The 13,977-nt window shown below is 42.7% G+C and overlaps 1 protein-coding gene across 7 annotated transcripts in view; it reads left to right on the top strand.

Moving 5' to 3' along the window:
• LOC137327135 (guanylate cyclase soluble subunit beta-2-like) overlaps nucleotides 1-13,977 on the top strand; it is a 110,785-nt gene that overhangs the window by 46,752 nt on the left and 50,056 nt on the right. For all 7 annotated transcript variants that reach the window (XR_010964369.1, XR_010964370.1, XM_067992618.1 and 4 more), the window contains exons 6-8: nucleotides 1,494-1,690; nucleotides 4,993-5,104; nucleotides 9,831-9,934. Coding sequence is in view for 5 of the 7 variants with exons in the window: in XM_067992618.1 (XP_067848719.1) it covers nucleotides 1,494-1,690; nucleotides 4,993-5,104; nucleotides 9,831-9,934 (413 nt within the window). In the remaining 2 variants the exon portion in view is untranslated. The remainder of the gene's footprint in view (nucleotides 1-1,493; nucleotides 1,691-4,992; nucleotides 5,105-9,830; nucleotides 9,935-13,977) is intronic.

The following is a 13,977-nucleotide window of genomic DNA, read 5'->3' as shown; positions in this document are numbered from 1 at the left end:
GGTGTCAATGCTGTATGGATAGAGCTAATGTTTGTGGTCTAGTGTTAATGTGTACCTCATGGATAGGTCTATGAAATCAACTGACACCAGTTATAGTGCGATAGATATTTGTCTTTACGCCTGGGTGTTAAGCATCAACTGGAGACGGCAGAGGAAACTCTGGCGGGGAGGATTGAAGGTCATAGAATCATAGACAATTCATGGCACAGAAGGAGGCCATTCAGTCCATCGTGTCCATGCTGGCCGAAAATGAACCACCCAGCCTAATCCCACTTTCCAGCACTTGGTCCGTAGCCTTGTAGGTTATGGCACTTCAGGTGCACATCCAGGTACTTTTTAATTGAGTTGAAGGTTTCTGCCTCTACCACCCTTTCAGACAGTGAGTTCCAGACCCTTACCACCCTCTGAGTGAAAACATTTCTCCTCAGCTCCCTTCTAATCCTTCTACCAATCACTTTAAATCTATGCCCCCTGGTTATTGACCTCTCAGCTAAGGGAAATAGGTCCTCCCTATCCACTCTATCCAGGCCTCTCATAATTTTGTACACCTCAATTAAATCACCCCTCAGCCTCCTTTGTTCCAAAGAAAACAACCCCAGCCTATCCAATCTTTCCTCATAGCTAAAATTCTCCAGTCCTGGCAACATCCTCATAAATCTCCTCTGTATCCTCTTTAGTGCAATTACATCCTTCCTGTAATGTGGTGACCAGAACTGTACTCAGTACTCAAGCTGTGGCCTAACTAATGTTTTATACAGTTCCAACATAACCTCCCTGCTCTTATATTCTATGCCTCGGCTAATAAAGGAAACTATCCTGTATACCTTTTTAACCACCTTATCTACCTGTCCTGCTAGCTTCAGGGATCTGTGGACATGCACTCCAAGGTCCCTCATTTCCTCTACACTTTTCAGTATCCTCCCATTTATTGTCCCTAACTGAACCCTAACTGTTCCTTCCTATCTAACCCGCCTGACTTACCTTTCATTTGGAAAGAAAGAAAGAAAGAAAGAAACGTCCCAAAGTGCTTTATAGCCAATTGAAGTGGAACCACTGTTGTAATGTAGGAAACTTGGTGGCCTTTATGAGCACAGCAAGGTCCTACAAACATCAATTAATGACCAGATCATTTGTTTTTAGGTGTTGGTTGAGGGTTAAATATTGGTCGGGACACTGGGGAAAACTTTTACCTCCACCTGACAGGGCAGACTCAGTTTAACATCTCAGTTGAAAGACAGCACCTCCGACAGTGCAGCACTCCCTAAGTATTACATTGGAGTGTCAGCCCAGATTTTGTGCTCATGTCGCTGGAGAGAAAATTGGACGTGTTCTGTAACAAGCGTGGCATCCTCCCTGCTCAATTTTCCTTTCCACACTCTACTCAGGTGGTGTTTCATGCCCAATGCAGTAAAGACAAAAATCTACCCCAGCATCCCTCTCACTCGATATCCAACAAAATCATGTTGTTCTTGCCTTAAATGTCTGTCCTCCAGGGATAGTACAAGCCGTAGCCAAAGATTTCTTCAACACGGAGGTGGAGATGGAAATCCTTAACCAGTCGGAAGAGGAAGAACACACAGGGAAGAAGGAGCATGTGGTTTTTCTCGTTGTCGAAAAGAAGCCTTCACAGCGACAGAGGGAGAGGCCGGGAGCAAGCACGCAGTCCAAGGAAAAAGAGTTGGATAAAGAGGTAGATTTTATAAATTCTGCAGTAGGATCACAAATTCGTAAATCAAATCTTCAAGACTTAGAGGGTACAAAGTGCCGAGGTTATGGCACAAACCTTTACCAAACCCTGTGCTCTTTTAAATGATAGAATCTTACAGCACAGAAAGCGGTCATTCAGCCCATCGTGCCTGTGCTGGCTCTTTGAAAGAGCTATCCAATCAGTCCCTGCTCTTTTCCCATAGCCCTGCAAATGTTTCCTTTTCAACTATTTATCCAATTCCTTTTTGAAAGTTACCAGTGAATCTGCTTCCACCATCCTTTCAGGCAGTGCATTCCAGATCATAATAACTCGCTCATATGTAAATGGATTAACGCTTCCCTGAAAATAGCAGAGAGAGGAATTTAATACAAGTGCAGTAAGGGTTTGTACAATTATATCACCGAGAGTCATTACCACCCTAAAAAGTCACATCGTAGAACCCCTTTTGGATACTGTGGGGGCGGGGTAGACAAACCACAATTGCACTGTGGGGATGACTACCAGTGCTGGCCGATTAATGGCTTGTTCAAAAGCTTTTTACTGGTCTACAAAAGTCCATTCTGATATCGCATTTAAAAAATATTTGATTGCATAACAAGAGGAGGCAGTCAAGTACGCCTGTAATGAGGATAGATTCCAAATGGATGGAGTTGCCTCCAACTGCACCCTGTCACATTACTCATCGCACAAAAACAATTACATTCACAGAAGAAATTGTAGAAATTCTTTTTGCAGATTGGAAAGCGATCCATTATTCTGGATTTTGGTTATTACCTAAACGGACTTTTGAAGTTGTTTCTGGGGCAGATATTGTGTTGAATGTTGTTCTTTTGATGAGGTAAATCGGGTAAAAATATTTCTGTTGATCAGCGAGTCAATTATGTCGAGGGCATCAATTTAAGATCATCACCAAAAGAATGAAGGGAGAGGGTAGGGGGAATTTTTTTACACAGAGGGTTGTTGGGACAGGCAATGCTCTACTGGAAGCAGAATCCATCAGGCCTTTCAAAAAAGAAATGGATGGATATTTTAAAAGGGTATGGAGAAAGGCTATGGGAATGGCACTAAGTGCACAGCTCTGTCAGCAAGCTGGCACATGCATGATGGGCTGAAAGGCCTCCTCCGGTGCTGTGCGATTCTATGGGGCCGATTTCAACTTGAGTCGCCTGGCGTTAACAGGATGATAACGGCCAGCACTGATAGTCATTCCCACAATGCAATTGTGGTTTGTCTACCCCGCCCCCACAGTATCCAAAAGGGGTTCTACGATGTGACCTTTTAGGGTGGTAATGACTCTCAGTGACATAATTGTACAAACCCTTACTGCACTTGTATTAAATTCCTCTCTCTGCTATTTTCAGGGAAGCATTAATCTATTTACATATGAGCGAGTTATTATGATCTGGAATCGATCGCCCTACTGCCTCATTAACGCCGACAATGCAGTCGTCACCATTTTGAAAGGGGCTGGGCGCTTAAAGCATCTGCTTCTTTCAGGTGGTGGGCCCCTTTCAATGCACAAATCCTAGGACCCCGATTGCCATTTTGGGTCAGAACCGGTTGGACTGTGCGCACTCTGATCAGTTCCACAGGCGTGGAGCCAAAGAGTCCCGGGCAAGGTGCTTTTGGTACCACTTTTGTGAGGAGCAGGAGTGTTGTTCCGAGCCCCGCAAAAATAGCCTGGGCCACCACCGACCCTGGACCCTCCCCCTCTGCAATCGCAAACCCCCCTCGATGGCGGCCAAGGCAGCCTGATATTGGCCAGCCGTAAGTCCTTGGGTGAACCCACATCCTTCTGATTTAGAGGTAAGAGTGCTAGCAACTGAGCCAAGGCTGATACTTAAACGCATGAGATGTTGAATATCAGGCATTGATGTATGAGTCAGGGTAAACAGATGGCAGAAATCTACCGCTAATATCTCTGCAATTTCTTTCATTATGTGCAGTACATGCAGCAAAAAATCTTCAGTTTCACCAACTGATAGGGTTGCCAACTCTGGATGGACGTATTCCTGGAGGTTTCATCACATAACCTCCCAGCCCCGCCCCCAGGCTCCCATCATTGGTCATTTGCCATGTCAATCCTTGTGGTGCCCCGCCTTCCCATGCAAATTAGAAAGCGAACAGACTCTTCGTTACCTGATTGGATAATGCTTGATTTCAGGAAAACAGCCCTTTTTTTCTCATCTCCAATATTTTTATAACCAGTCAATAAAAGTGTTCAAAGCAAATGAAAATAACACATTGGGCTGGAAATTGCTGTGAGCAGCAAACGACCTGCCCTCGCCACTCCTTATATACTAACACCCACCCTCTGCGGTCTTTACTGTGGGAACCTCCTCTAATGGGTACCTGAAATGACTCCAGCGTTAATTCCCGCGAACTTAGGACCTATGTGGTGGATGAGAGGATCGCTCTCTCCCCTCAACCAATCAGATTGCAGCATCGTTGAGAGTCAAAACCTGGAAGTGAAAGCTAAGACAGCAAAATCATTATAAAGACAGTTAGAGAAAGCAAAATAAAGAGAGGGTAAGAAATATCAAATTAAAGAAGAGATAAAAGACAGAAAAAGTAAAAAAATTAAAATTTAAAATTTTTTTCTAAACTATTAAAACGCAATGAATGAGACTCCACATTTTTAAAATTTAATTTTCAGTTCCTGAGTGAATGTTTGGCAGTCATTCATACTTACCACATTGTTAAGATTTAGTTTAGACCCTAAAAAACTCAGCGCACCTTTTTTTTGGTGAGATAAGTTCGTTTCCAGCTGGGCAGAAGAGCAAGTTGGCGCTGGTCCGTTGACTCCATTGATTGCAGCCGGCGAGGTCCCTTTAAGGCGAAGCTTTCAGATCTCCGGCGAACCAGGAAGAGCAAGTTCCAGATTTCCGTGTTTGACCGGGTATGTGCGGTCGCCGGAACTTGGTCTTCGATTTCGCCTTTAATAACGGTGAGCACTGTTAGGTGGACCATTATTTTAAAAGCAATTTCCAGCCCAATTTTTTTTAATGCCCCTATGATTTTTTTCCTGGGTTGTTTTCAGCAGTATCCTGGAGATGAACCTTTAATTCCTGGAGACTCCAGGACAATCCTGGGAGGTTGGTGACCCTACCAGCTGAGGGGTAACCTGGCGGAGCGGATCGCCCACCCGTTGTAGAACCCGCCCGGTTTCCATCCCATTGAGTTCTGTTCAAGTTGAAAATTACCCCCACAAAAAGTAAAAGCACTGAACAAGGACCAGCTAGTAACCCCGAAGGAGCTGATTTCCTTTCTTACTGTGCACATAGGAGATTGGGAAGGCTCTGAATAAGATGAAGGAGAAATATCATGGACTGTCCCACTGCTCAGTGAAGAGAACACACTGGGACATACTAAGAAGCGTTGTGAAATTTGGCCAAGGTATGTTCCTTTACACATGATAACTGTCCATTAAATGACATCATTCATTGACAGAGCACTTAAAGGGCACCGGAAATCATTAGTGAAGTCATTCCTTTCACTGTATTGCTCACATTTCCCTACTTTCAATTTCCGGTAATGATTTATTCCTTTGGTTAAGAAACTCTCTGGTCGTTTCATTAACCCAGCTGGTTTGTCCTCGCTCGTGGAAATAATCACAACACAGAAACAGGCCCAACCAGTTTATGTTGATGTTTACCCTCCACGCAAGAAAATAATCCCAATCCCGTTTACCCTCCCTGTTCCCATACCCCTTTATTCCCTTTTCCTTCATCCATCTATCCAATCTAATCTTGAAAGTTGACATAGTTTCTGCCTTAATCACTAACTCAAATTGAATTCCACAGCCTCACAAGTCTCTGTGTGAAGACCTCCTGCTCTCTGTTCTATATCTCTTACATTTAATTTTGTATCTATGGCCCCTCATTCTTACGTAGACATAGAATGTACAGCACAGGAACAGGCCATTCGGCCCAACACGGACTGCAGCGGTTCAAGAAGGCGGCTCACCACCACCTTCTCAAGGGCAATTAGGGATGGGCAATAAATGCTGGCCTCGCCAGCGACGCCCACATCCCATGAACGAATTAAACAAAAACAGGTCCATGCTGGTGTTCATTCTTCACACGAGCCTCCTCCCTCCCTACTCCATCTAACCCTATCAGCATATCCTTCTATTCCTTTCTCCCTCATGTGTTTATCTAGCTTCCTCTTAAATGCATCTGTGCTAATCACCTCAACTACTCCTTATGGTAATGAGTTCCACTTTCTAACCTCTCTCTGGGTAATGAAGTTTCTCCTGAATTCCCTATTGGATTTATTAGTGACTATCTTATATTTATGGCCCTTAGTTCTGGTCTCCCCCGCTATGTCTAGCCTGTAAAACCCTTTCATAATCTTAAAGACCTCTATCAGGTCACCCCTCAGTCTTCTCTTTTATAGAGATAAGAGCCCTGGCCTACTCAATCTTTCCTGATAGGTATAACTTCTCAGTTCTGGTATCATCCTAGTAAATCTTTTTTGCTCCTTCTCCAGTGCCTCTATATCATATTTATAATATGGAGACCAGAACTGTTCACAGTACTCTAAGTGTGGTCTAACCAAGGTTCCATACAAGTTTAACATAACTTCTCTGCTTTCCAATTATATCTCTCTAGAAATAAACCTCAGTGCTTGCTTTGCTTTTTCTATGGCCTTTTAAACCTGCTTTGCTACTTTTAGTGATTTGTGTATCTGTACCCCTAGCTCCCTCTGTTCCTCTACCCCATTTAAACTCTTATTATCCAAGCAGTATGTGGCACTCTTATTCTTCCTACCAAAATGTACCACCTCACACTCATCTATAATGAAATTCATTTGCCAATTACATGCCCATTCTGCAAGTTTATTAATGCCTTCCTGTATTTTGTCACAGTCTCCTCAGTATTAACTATAACTCCCAATTTAGTGTCGTCCGCAAATTTTGAAATTGTACTTTTGATTCCCGAGTCCAAATCGTTTATGTAAATGGTGAACAATAGTGGTCCCAGTACCGATCCTTGAGGAAAACCACATCCCACCTTTTGCCAATCTGCATAACTACCTTTAACCCCTGTTTTCTGTTTTGTAGCCAGCTTGCTATCCACTCAGCTACTTGTCCCCTGACTCCACATATTCTGACCTAAGTCATGAGTCTACTATGCGGTACCTTAGCAAAGGCCTTTAGAAAATCCAAATATATTGCATCTACTACATTACCCTTGAGTACCCTTTCGGTTACTTCTTCAACAAATTCAATAAGGTTGGTCAAGCACGACCTTCCCTTTTGAAATCCGTGCTGACTATTCTTTATTATATTTTCAGTTTCTAGATGTTTTTCTATTACATCTTTGAGTAAGGATTCCATTATCTTTCCTACCACTGACGTTAAGTTAATTGGTCTATAGTTCCCTGGACTTGTTCTAGCTCCCTTTTTAAATATAGGAATAACATTAGCTGTCCGCCAGACCTCTGGCACTATTCCCTTTTCTAGTGAATTTTTATATATGTAATAGTGCCTCTGCTATCTCATTCCTAACTTCTTTTAATATGCGCGGATGCAATCAGGGCTTTTATCCTCTAAGTTTGATTAGTTTATCAATTATCTCCCCCCTTTCTATCTTAAATGTCTTTATATCTTTTTTAATCTCTTCTTCTAATGTCCTGCCCACCATGTTAGTCTCCCTGGTAAATACTGAGGCAAAGTAATTCTTTAATATTTCTGCCATGTTGCTGTCATTACCTGTGAGTTTATCTTGTGTATCCCTTCGTGCCCCTATCCCTATCCTGATTTTTCTTTTGTCATTTATGTGTCTGTAGTATTCTTTACTATTTCTTTTCATATTCCTTGATAACTTAATTTCATTATTTCTCTTTTCCTTTGTAATTGTTTTTTTGACTTCTTTCCTAACCTTTTCATATTCCCTTTTGTCATCCTCTCCTTTATTGTCTATGTACTTAGTGTATGCCTTTTTCTTGAGTTTCAATTTTGCCCTTATTTCTTTATTCATCCATGGTGCATCATTACTGACTAGTTTGTTCTTGCTTTTTAGTGTGATATATTTCTTCTGGATTCTATGGATCATCATTTTAAATGTTCCCACTGCTGTTCTATTTCTTTATTCATCAGTAAATTTTTCCAGTTTATTTTCCCTAGTTCCATTCTCATCCCTGAAAATCAGCTTTTTTCCAATCTATTACTTTGGACTTTGTCTTACTTATGTCCTTCTCAACCTTTATCCTAAACCATATTATGTTGTGTTTGCTATTGCCTAGATGTTCCCCTACACTTACTTCTCTTATCTGTTCTGGTTCATTTCCCATTATTAGATCCAGTAGTGCTTCCTCCCTTGTTGGGCATTTTACATACTGGGTTAGAAAGGAGTCCTGCACACATTGTAAAAACTCCATTACCTGTATCCCTTTACCTATCTCTTCTTGCCAGTTTATTTGAGGGTAGTTAAAATCTCTCATGATTATTATTCTATGTCCTTTACTCATTTCACATATTTGTTTACATATTTCTTCCTCCACCTCCTTTCCACTATTGGGTGGTCTGTACTATATCCCTATTAGTATGATCGATCCCTTCTTATCTTTTATTTCAATCCATATGGATTCAGTTTCTATCCTTCTGTTAGTTATATCCCTTTTTTCTACTGCCATTATGTTATCTCTAATTAGTTCAGCTTCCCTATCCTTTCTGATTATATTATAACCTGCAATATTTAGTTGCCAATCCTGTTCTTTCTGTAGCCATGTTTCAGTTATTCCTATTATATCTGGTTCCTCACTTCGGATTATTGCCTCCAGTTCCCCTGTTTTATTTTGACGCTGTGTACATTGCTGTACAGGCAGTTTAATTCGTCTTTAATAGTTGTTCCTTTTACTTTATTTTTTAACAGTCCTTTTGTATTTCTGCTTTATAACTGTATTTGTTCCTTGACCGTTTATGTTATCTTTATTCCTTACTCTGGTCTGACCTTTACACTCATCTCCTGTTTCTTTTATCTTTAAGCTTTTGTTATTGCTACCAGATCCCTCCCCCCTCTTACTTGTTTAAACTCTTGTGCACCACCTTATTTATCCTTTCAACATTTGACCCCTCAACTGCTGGATACAATCTGTTTCTATCTGCCCTGTCCCATCCGTTCATAATTTTAGACACTTCTATCATATCGCTCCGTAATCTGCATAGTTCGAATGAAAAAGACCCAATTTTACACGTCTTTTCATTTGTAGCTGTGCAGGCTCCATGCTGACAGTAGCTCTTCACATCCAATCAATTAATTATTGAAGTGCAGCCACTGTTGTTAGATAAACAAAGGCAACAGCCATTTTGTACACAGCACTGAGATGAACAGATGACCAGTGAATTTCTTTTTTGGGGTGTTAGTTGAGGCAGAAATGTTGACTGGGACACTGGGAGAATTCCCTACTCTTGTTCACATAGTGATGTGGGATTTTTAATGTCCCTTTGAACCATCAGATACGGAGTGAGCCTCTGAGTCAGAAGGTGCAGGGTTCAAACCCCACTCCAGACATTCCCGGCGAGTGAAGACCGGCGCTCCGGCTCTGAATTCAGGATTGACATCCAGGGGATACTCGTGTCCGGTGGGTGTGGGTGGATCCCCCTCATTGTGTGGGTTGTGGGAGTCCATAAAACCCTCCCGCCGTATAGGACTAACCATCCTATCAGCTGGTATAAAGATGGTTACGGCCATGGAAGGAGTGTTCACATCGCGGCCTGTCAGACTGTTAATCAGGCCAAGAATCCTTCCATTACTTCACACTGTTCTCCAAGGGAAGAGTGTGAAGATATGAAAACAAGAACCATCAGATGGGGCCTCAATTTGGCATCTCATCCAAAGGGCAGCATCTCTAACAAAGTATTGCTCCCTCAGTACTGCACTAAGGTGTGAGTCTGAATATGTGCTCCAAAGTTGGGTTAGGACTTGAACCCACAACCTTGTAACTCAGAGCTGAGAGTGCCACTAACCGAATTAAAGAGCACGCACATCATTTCAAAGTGGGAATAATAATGAAAAGCGTGACTTCCTGCTAGGAATGAATTCCCCTATATAAAATAAATCATTGTACAATTCGAATCGTGTAGACAATAATTACCCAAATGCATTTCTATTGCTAGGTAACTTGCTATGCTCATTTGAGCCAGTTTACCCAGAGAGGCTCTGGATAGACAAGAAAGCTTTCTGCAACGCTTTTCCTTTCCACATCGTCTTTGATGAGGAGGTAAAACTTTCTTTGCTGTTTCAAAGTACATTATTGACCTAGATTCAGAAACTGAAGGGTTCAAGCTCTCTGATAATACAAAACTGATGGGGGCAAGTTGAGTTAGAGGAAGAGGCCAGGGATCTATGAAAACAGTTCGATAGAGTTTGTAAATAGATGCAACAGTGGGAGATAGAGTTCAATACAGACAAGTGCAAAATAATGCACATCGGCAGCCCGTGCACCACATTAAACATCAACCCCCACCATCACCGGCGTACCATGACTGCAGTGTGTATTATCTACAGGATGCACTGCAGCAACTCACCAAAGCTTCTTCGACAGCACCTCCCAAACCCGCGACCTCCACCACTTAGAAGGAACAGGGCAGCAGGTGCATGGGAACAACACCACCTGCACGTTCCCCTCCAAGTCACACACCATCCCGACTTGGAAATATATCCCCGTTCCTTCATCGTCGCTGGGTCAAAATCCTGGAACTCCTGACCTAACAGCACTGTGGGAGAACCGTCACCACACGGACTGCAGCTGTTCAAGAAGACGGCTCACCACCACCTTCTCAAGGGCAATTAGGGATGGGCAATAAATGCTGACCTTGCCGGTGATGCCCACATCCCGAGAATTAATTGAAAAAAACATTGGAACAAAAAATGGATGTCGCAAGTACAGAAATAACTGTAGGTGAAGTGGAAAGAGATTTGGGTCATTTAATAACATCAATCACAGCGGACCAGCAGTAAATAATACAAACAGAATGCTAAATTATATTGCTAGATCAGCAGAGTGTGCATTATGGGATGCTTTACTTAAACTGTACAGTACACCGGTCAGACCGCAGGTGTGAGTGCTGGGTTCAGTTTTGGCCATCAGCCACTAGCCTGATACCTGGCATCAAAGAGTTGAGTTATGAAGAAAGCCTGGAGAAATTGGAGCTCTTGAACCCTGAAAGGAATCAACTGAGAAGGGATCTGATAGACATACACAAGATAATAAACGGTATGAGTCAGGTAAATCCAGAGCACTACTTTAAGGTGTTCCTACATACTAGAACAAGGAATCAAAGAAAAACACAACAACAACTTGCAATTTAGTATAGCTAAATACCCCAAGGTGCTGGGACATGATGGCCAAAGGGTTTACCTCTGACAGTGGAGCAGAGCGAGGGATGCCAAGAAGGCCAGGGTCGGAAAAGTGTGAATTAGGACATGGGGCTGGAGAAGGTTGCAGGGGTACAGTGGAGAAATATCTAGAGAAGGAGGAAGATTTTGAAATCAATGGGCTGGGGTATGGGAACCAATGAAGGTTGCTGTGGACAAGGGGTGCTTAGGTGAGTGCGACTTAGATGGGATATGAGTGGTGGAGTTGTGGATGATCTGGGATTTGTGTAGGATGAAGCTTAGGTGGCTGGTGAGGAGAGTATTGGAGAAATCGAATCAGGACGTGACAAGACATGGATAAAATTTTCACCAGGGGAGGGGGAGAAGATTGCGGAGGTGGAAGTAAGTGGTCTTCCAACAAGGGGTCAGCCATGGCTTAGTGGTAGCACACTCGCCTCTGAGTCAGAAGGTCGTGGATTCATGTTCCACTCCAGAGACTTGAGCACATAATCCAGGCTGACACCTCAGTGCAGTGCTGAGGGGGTGCTGCACTGTCGGAGGTGCCATCTTTCAGATGAGACGTTAAACTGAGGCCCTATCTGCCCTCTCAGGTGGATGTAAAAGATCCCATGGAACTATTTTGAAGAAAAGCAAAGGAGTTCTCCCTGGTGTCCTGGCCGATATTTATCCCTCAACTAAAGTCACTGAAACAGATTATCTGGTCATTATCACATTGCTGTTCTTGGGATCTTGCTGTGCAAAATACTTTGGGATGTTCTGAGGTCCTGAATGGAGCTATATAAATGCAAGTTCTTTCTTTTTCCAAATGGGCGCAAGGACAACTTAGGAGAGATGGATGGGAATAGTCTCCAGATGGAAGAGAAAACCTGAGTTCATTTAAGAGGGTAGTTGGATGACTGGGGGAGGGGATCTATAAGGCTTTCTTTTTAAGATGGATGAGTTCAGGTAGACTCCCCCTTTACGATTAGCTCAGAAAAAGAGTCAGATGTTGTTGCTATGTCCTTAAAACTGCCAGTGTTGCTTAGAGCCTATCCAATCACTAGTATAGATTTTTTATTGTCCTGTTTACACTTCTCACCTCATCAATCAGCTAAATTCTATGTTTTTTTTGGTCACAAAATATTGAAATATCACATCACCCTAAAATTTCACAATGAAGCTTCAAGCGAAGCCCGGATCAGGTGACCCACAATGTCCCATAACAGATAGCATCAGTTTATTTTGATCCCTTTTATAGGCTGTTGTTTCTTATGAAATTCTAAATGACCAGTGAAGCACAATTAACACACTTTCACCGGTGTTAAACACAAGAGGCCGTGTCTGAAGTCCAATATATGACCTTTGATGATAAGACTCCACTTTGATGAATGTGCTCTGGGAGCATTAGATGACTCTGTGCACACAAGGAAATTGTGCTGACTGAGTCTTTCTCCTAGTTTAGTGCCTAAATGTTACCTTATTTTTTTGGAAACTATCAGATAGTTAAATGAATAACCCGACCTGTATTATAACAGAGTCGAACAACTTAGCTACTAGTTCAGGTAAACTAATACTACAATTGTACTGAATGTTTGATACTGGTGCAGCAAAATTTATTGCATCAGGGATGAGGGGTTATAGTTATGAAAGAAAGAAATAAATTACTTGCATTTATGTAACACCTTTCATGACCTCAGGATGTCCCAAAGTGCTTTACAGCCAATTAAGTATTTTTTTAAACTGTAGTCACTGTTGTAATGTAATAAAACGCTACAGCCAATTTGCACACAGCAAGGACCCACAAACAACAATGAAATAAATGACCATAAATTAGATAAATTAGTGATGTTGGTTGAGGGATAAATGTTGGTCAAGACACTGGGAAATGTCCCTTTCTCTTCTTCAAATAGTGCCGTGGGATCTTTTATGTTCACCTGAGAGGGCAACCCGAGACTTGGTTTAACGTCTCATCTAAAATAGAGCACCTCTGACATTGCAGCACTCCCTCAGTACTGCAACAACAACAACTATAACAACTTGCCTTTAACATATAGTGCCTTTAACATAGTAAAATGTCCCAAGGAACTTCACAGGAGTGATTATCAAACAAATTTGACACCGAGCCACATAAGGAGATATTAGGACAGGTGACCAAAAGCTTGGTCAAAGAGGCAGGTTTAAGGAGCATCTCAAAGGAGGAGAGAGAGCTAGAGAGGCAGAAAGGTTTAGGAAGGGAATTCCAGAGCTTAGGGCCTAGGCAGCTGAAGGCACGACCACCAGTGGTGGAGCGATTAAAATCGGGGTTGCACATGAGGCCAGAATTTTGGGAATGCAGAGATCTCAGAAGGCTCTAGGGCTGGAGGAGGTTACAGAGATAGGGAGGGGCGTGAACATGGAGGGATTTGAAAACAAGGATGAGAATTTTAAAATTGAGGCATTGCCGGACCGGGAACCAATGTAGGTCAGCAAGCACAGGGGTGATGGGTGAACGGGACTTGGTGTGAGTTAGGATATGGGCAGCAGAGTTTTGGATGAGCTCAAGTTTATGGAGGGTGGAAGATGGGAGGCCAGCAAGGAGAACATTGGAATAGTCAAGTCTAGAGGTAATAAAGGCATGGATGAGGGTTTCAGCAGCAGATAAGCTGAGGCAGCTGCAGTGATGGGCAATGTTACGGAGGTGGAAATAGGCGCTCTTGGTGATGGAGCGGATATGTGGTCGGAAGCTTATCTCAGAGTCAGATAGAACGCCAAGGTTGCGAACTGTCTGGTTTAGCCTCAGACAGTGGCCAAGGACAGGGATGGAGTCGGTGGCGAGGGAACGAAGTTTGTGGCGGGGACTGAAGAACAAAGGCTTCGATCTTCCCAATATTTAGTTGGAGGAAATTTCTGCTCATCAAGTAGTGGATGTCGGACAAGCAATGTGATAAATCAGAGACAGTGGAGGGG

The sequence above is a fragment of the Heptranchias perlo genome, chromosome 11, assembly GCF_035084215.1.
Source record: "Heptranchias perlo isolate sHepPer1 chromosome 11, sHepPer1.hap1, whole genome shotgun sequence".
Lineage (NCBI taxonomy): Eukaryota > Metazoa > Chordata > Chondrichthyes > Hexanchiformes > Hexanchidae > Heptranchias > Heptranchias perlo.
This window is presented reverse-complemented; position numbering and strand designations above follow the sequence as displayed.